General features: G+C 36.6%; 1 protein-coding gene across 1 annotated transcript in view; it reads left to right on the forward strand.

The window, feature by feature from the left end:
- Positions 1 to 4,093: 4,093 nt before the first annotated feature.
- Positions 4,094 to 6,822, forward strand: part of LOC107737066 (membrane protein FAM159A-like) — an 18,086-nt gene continuing 15,357 nt past the window's right edge. The window contains exon 1 of the mRNA XM_016548470.1: positions 4,094 to 4,431. Coding sequence (XP_016403956.1) covers positions 4,250 to 4,431 — 182 coding nt within the window. The 5' untranslated portion in view covers positions 4,094 to 4,249. The remainder of the gene's footprint in view (positions 4,432 to 6,822) is intronic.

Raw genomic sequence — 6,822 nt, forward strand, 5'->3', positions numbered from 1 at the left:
ATATGGCATACTGTTCAATACAGTAACTGTCATCCATAATGTTGCCATAGTTTACTTTAGGTAATACTAACAAAGTGCACTGTTATATTGACAACATGACTAAGCATTTTGACTATCTTGTTTGTGAACAATGACTCAAGGACTTTTCATTCTGATGCCACTGATATGTTCATTGACATAAATACTTACTTTTGAGAGATGAACAAAAGATTTTGAGTAAGTTACAGGCTTTTGCAGGTAATCCATTGTGTGGTGCTGTTTGTACAAATTGTTTTGAGAAATGCACATACTTCTTTGCAAATATTAAGGATGATTCGAGTAATGCACCAAAGCGACTGAGGAAAAACTGTAATACATTACATTAGCAACTGATAATGTAGGAAACCGCAGACAAATGTACATAATCAATTGCATGAATGTACCAACGCAATCACAACTTGCTTAAAAGAATGAGAAACTGCTTTTATGATGTGCACAATTGACTAGATGATGTGGAGGTTGAACAAGTAGTTTGGAGAATTTCATTTCTGATCTGAGAAATGCACCAAAGCGACTGAGAAAAACTGTGAGCTATGCATGATGCGGTTTTGTTCATAATTGTTTATGCAATTTATGAAATCATATTTGATTTATAAATGTTAGTTTAGACACTTAAAAAAAAAAAGACAGTTGTTATAAACAATTCAATGCAGAGCATCATTTTGCTCATTGCGCCCTCATGTGGCCTCAGGAGACAAAAGTTTCCTTATTTAATCTGCATATACAAATATAAGAAAGGAGATATTTGTTTACATTTTATTTTGTGTTGACTGTTAAAACAAAAAATATTTGTTGTCTTAACCTAAAAAAAAAAAACACAACACAGATAAAATGACTTGACTACAAGTCATTGCGTGAACATCCATGCTCCCCTTTTGAAGGCCTCTACTATGAGATCTTTGCAGGGCTGAAGAGCACAGGGCTAAAAAGTAACAGCCATTTGGAACACGAATCTTTCATTTCGAATGCAATGAACAAGAGGCACAAAGCTGAAATGGGTTCTCCCCGTTCTCCTGCTGAGTCTATCCAGCACAGTTCTTCGGATCAGATGAAAAGGCATTCAGAAAGACTGTTTTGATAAGGCATGTTAAGAGCTTGTAGTGATATGATTTCGTAAAAGCAGAGGTTGAACACAAGGTCACGTTGTCAACATCTCTCAAGAGTTTCAATCACTCCACTCAATGGCTTTTTCCTGTTGTTCTAACATGGTGTTAATGGTCTGTCCTTTTTGCTGACCTTTCTCTACCAAACATTTCCTTATTTTGGCTTGCTTTTTGCTTAGGTTCATCCACCGTCATCCGCACCGTGCCCTTGCTCACCCACATTATTTTGTTCTTTTTTACTCCACATTCTTCTAATCACATATGACCAACAGCGCAGCTGACTCATTAGATGGAGTAAAACTTAAACATTAGTGCTCAGGCAGGTCCATGAGTAAAAATATCTTATCTGCCAGCATGCATTATTGACACAAATAAATATGTTACATGTCTGAGAGACCTCTACTTGCCTAGGTGATAAAAGGGTATTATTATTGACTTGAACCTGGGCTCATTTTCCTCTGGATGGAAGTGTGGAAGCAGACCTGAGGCTCTGGACTCTGTCATGTTACTGTGGCAACGCTGCATCAGCTTCAGCTATCTGGATGCTTTGTAGCTGGTCTTTAGTGAAAAACAATGCAGCATCAGTATTCAAACTGGTATATACAAACACAAGAAAATACAAGGAGGAAAAATCACATAAACGTTTTAGCACAAAATCCACAAACCACCTACAGTCCAACTTGCACTGCATAACATGAGGCTGTGAGTATTTGAAGAAGATTAAAGATTTATAGGTAAAAACAACAATAAATTGTGTACATATTTTGAGCAAGTACATAAAACGTATTGTCAAAAACTTCAATTATTGAAAAATGGACTGAAACTGCTGACAGGAAAAAATTTGAAAACGTGCATTTCTTTATTAAAAACTTCTTGCACTGCGTGCATGAGAGTTGGACCACCATCAAACATGCAAACAAATTGCCTTGCATTTCTTCTCTTTGACAAGATTTAATCAAATGCACTTCTGCAAGTGCACAGCACACAGACAGTGTTTGCAAATCGTCAGAGGACATTAATCGTGTAATATCATAATGAGACAAAAAAGCAGTTGGAATGATTGTTGAAGTGTGTAAGGCAACTTCAGTGATGCTCTGACGTTCTTCCTTGTGCTGTTACGTCTCTCTAGAGCAGTGGTTCTCAATTGCAGTCCTACATTTTGTATGTTCCTCTGATCACTTCAGATGTTTGCTCTATTCGACCGTAAGTGCCCTGTGAAGCGGACTTCACAAAATTGCCTTGCATTTCTTCTCTTTGACAAGATTTAATCAAATGTGCTTCTGCAAGTGCACAGCACACAGACAGTGTTTGCAAATCGTCAGAGGACACTAATCGTGTAATATCATAATGAGACAAAAAAGCAGTTGGAATGATTGTTGAAGTGTGTAAGGCAACTTCAGTGATGCTCTGACGTTCTTCCTTGTGCTGTTACGTCTCTCTAGAGCAGTGGTTCTCAATTGCAGTCCTACATTTTGTATGTTCCTCTGATCACTTCAGATGTTTGCTCTATTCGACCGTAAGTGCCCTGTGAAGTGGACTTCACAGGATATTCCATCATGATTCCATTTTGAAGGGAGCGTATATGTTCCATTCAAAGGGCATTATGTATTTACAGAGGTATATTATGTCACACATCTCTAGTAAGTTTTGTCTGTGTGTGAAGACGCTGCAGGCCGTGGCGTAGCGCAAATCCACAAATGAATGATCCGAAGTGAAGTAAACTTCAACAGAGTTCCAGTGCTCAGGGAGTAGGGAGCAATGAACACTGTGTAGAGACCCTGTCGATCAGAACACAGTTCATGCGTGGAGCTTTCTTCTAATGAGCTGTTTATCTGAATCAGGTGTGTTAAATAAAAGAGACATGCAAAATATGCAGAGCGGTGGGTCACCAGGACTAGAACTGAAAACCACTGCTCGACACTGTAAAAAATTATTGTGATTTTAATGTTAAAAGACTGTAAAAATGCTACAGTAAAAACCTATTAATTGGTTAATGGTAAGTTCCCTTAGTCTATGGTGAAAAACTGTATTTGACATTTCATGTAAATTTACGGTTAAATACAATTTTCAGAAGTGAAAAAGAACTTATAATTTACAGTGAAAAAACTTTACATTTCACATAAGATGTTTTTTTCGTTGAAATAACTAGCCTATGTTTCCTCTTAGTTTTTTCTCACCAGTTATGTTCATTAGGGTTGTATGTTTCATCTAATGATGTTAAATTAATGTTGATTGCATTATTTCAGTATCATGTGTGTTACCATGATGGTGTTTAGTGTTTGTGTGAATGACATTGTGCACCTTTTATATATTTATTAGTATGTTCTTTCTCCGCTTGTGGAAGAGCTGTGTTTGTTTGTGATGGGCTTTGGTTCATCATGTGACTTTCTCATCACCACCTGATTTTGGTGGTAATCAGTGTATTACAAAAGTACTAAACAGATTTCAGTACTTCAATAGGTTGGTATATTAACATTATATCAGTTAATGAAATACAGTATTTATATGTAAATTTAAGTTAAATCTGTAAAACCTAAAATGCTGCTACCGTACTTTTTACTTAAAATTCTGGAAACCACAGCTGACAGTTTTGTCAATTTTAGGAACTTTTTTTTTTACAGTCCAGAGCAGTTCATGCTGTAAAATAAATCACTGCACAATACTTGCAGTTTGTTGGAAAATACTCAGATTAGAACTATACTATAACTATACTATCTATCTAGCTCTAACTTATCTGTCTATATATCTTTATATCCATATTTTAGTCATTAGCCTACAACTAAACCTCAAATATAAAATATAGCTAAATATATATACAGAGGATAAAAAAGGGAGAACGTGAGAGTGGATATAAGAGAGCGACAAAGTGATTGAATGTTAAGAGAGAGAGAGAGAGTGTGTGTGTGTGTGTGTGTGTGTGTGTGTGTGGAGAGAGAGAGTGTGTGTAAAGCGTCTCACGTTCAGACGTCCGCGCATCTTTGGCAGTCGTCACATCACTGTTACACTGACTGGAGTAACGCACAGCCGGCTAATGAAACTCCAGAGAATGTAATAAGGGATTTCAGGCTTCAACAGGTGGCGGGTTGAGGGTTCGAGTCGCGGCCAGCATGAGCGCGGATTGTGCGGGATATTACAACGCAGAGAACGTGTTTGTCAGAGGCTTCACGTGCCCCAAACCCGACAGCGACGCGCGCGCGATTTTCTGCTGCGGGTTCAATGACGTCAAATACTGCTGCGACGATCCCAACAGCTTTTTCCCTTATGAGTATGGATATATGTGGTGGCTCAGGTAAGAAGACATCGAGATTTTGTGTATTTTGTCATGGATCCCTAATTTAAAATAATTATTCTACTGTATATGACATATGTTGCTACATGCTATTTGCTACACTTTTAACTTTATAGTCAACGTCATAAAAACGTAATACGACAAAGTTTCTGACCCTGTTTTTTTTAAGAATAATTGATATTTTGTGAAACTGGTCATCATGGTACATTTTTATAAGAATGGAAAAAAAACAAAAAAAAACAACAACTTATATCTAACCAAACAACTAAAGAAACTAAAACTCAAAATGTGCTCATTTTCAATCTCCAAAATAGAAATATGCTCATAATGCAGGTCATTAAATATTATTTTCTTGAACACATAGGAAGATAAACATCTTCCATTCAACAAAACATGGTGGTGATTTAATGTCAAGCTCAGAAAAAGACAAATGAAAGTACATTTAATAAACTCATGCTCTATTTTTCAAGTCTTTCAAGGCCATATTATAGTTACACTAACTTGTAAATCTCATTCATACATGTCTTCATCATCCACTGCATGATTTTCAGAGAAAAATTACAGTCTTGTTTTGTCAAGCCTTTGTCTTGATTTCTTGACAGTATGAATTCACATGTGTTATACGGATAATACATTTTCTGAAAAATATTTTTAGAGAAAAAGAAAGATAAAATGCAGTGTTTCCGCTATGATGCAAAACAAAACAGATCTTCACAAGACAAACATTGTTTATATATGTATATATATATATGTATATGTTCACAAATGAACACCGAGGTTGAAAAATTGTAGTGCAAAAGGGAGTTTAGAAAAAGCAGTAAAACAGATAAAAGTTTGCCCGAGAAGCTGAGAAACTGACACTGTAATTTGCTTCTCAGGTAAATTAATCTTGTTTAAAGCATGTTTAGATTTTTTTAAGAACAGGATTTTCAGACAGTATGCGCTCTAACCTTAAAACATAATTGAAATTGGACATGAACTCTTTGTCAGGGAGTCATGTTTAATGGGTCTAATGATTGATTAGATGGAGGGTCACAAGGCATTGTTGAATAAATTAAATACAATCTTTCCAGTACAATGCAAAACACAACAGCACAGCAAAAATATGTTGGGAGATTTGTCACCATGGGTGTTAAAATTATCACTTTTTGGGTGAACATACAGGTCCATCTTTGCTAGTGTTAAAACAACACTGACAAAAGTGTTTATTATACAAACACTGTGTTAGTGTTTCATTTTAATCACTCAAGGTGTTGAGAAATTATTACTCGCAAGTATACACATTTAACACTTTATGGTGATTAATCCCACACACCCAGTGTATTTATTTAATGTTGATTTAATGTGAATTTTGTAAATATTATTTTAAAATGGTAATGCAGATTAAATTTAAAACATAAACCTATAAATATTTTTCAAAAACCAAGATCTTCACAAGACAACCTCTTTAAAAGTGTTTTAAATGTAGATTAAGCCAGGGAATGGGTTTAATTGTTGATTGATCATAGAAAGTGTTACAGGGTAGAACAAGAGTTCTTCATCAAGGTTCATCAGTGATTATGTGATGCAGCATTAATCTCAGCAAAAAGCTTCAGTTAAGTGGTACGATCACGGTCTTAACGGTACAGTCTTAATTTGATGAACACTTTCTGCACAGTAACTTAATAATGATCTCACAAGACTTGAAGAAATGCTGTCATGGAACATGCATCAATTTTATGGTATTAAAGGGATAGTTCATCCAAAAATGAAAATTTGATGTTTATCTGCTTACCCCCACACAGAGCGCGTACACACCCACGCAAGGAAGATAATTCCGCAAATAGCTGCAATTGTAGGTTTTCAAACCGAGATGGTGACAAAGAGGCAAAACTTACGGACTGCAGCTTTAAGTTGTCTAAATGACCCACTGCGGCTATTTAATTGCAATTTCTCTGCAGGTGATGCTCCGCTGCTATGCAAACTTTTACGTTCCAAATAATGTGAAATAGGGGCAGTTCTAGACCCTTTTTTAAATGGGCTTCAGCCCCCCCATCTGTCATCTCAGCCCCCTGAAACTATAATCAGCTATCTGAATGATTGGGCCAGTGCTGCTTCCTCAAGAAAGTTGACCATTCTCACGTGTTTTAAGTCTTGTCAATTTAAACGTTAAAGTGCTTTTAAGCCATTCAAGCGCAAGACAGCGTGAAAGAGATCTCAATGCGGTGCACGCTAGTATGGATCGTTTCTGCGTTCGCGCACACGTGAAACAGGCACACAAAAAACAGCAAAAAACGATCGGTTTGTGCCAGAAACTGAACAGTATTTATATCATGTTTTACCTCTACTACACCACTATGTCCAACTGTCTTTGGGCGCGCGCACGGCATCCGGTGCGTGAGTTTACGTAAA

Source organism: Sinocyclocheilus rhinocerous, unplaced genomic scaffold (assembly GCF_001515625.1).
Source record: "Sinocyclocheilus rhinocerous isolate Xijiao unplaced genomic scaffold, SAMN03320098_v1.1 scaffold464, whole genome shotgun sequence".
In the NCBI taxonomy this organism is placed as follows: domain Eukaryota; kingdom Metazoa; phylum Chordata; class Actinopteri; order Cypriniformes; family Cyprinidae; genus Sinocyclocheilus; species Sinocyclocheilus rhinocerous.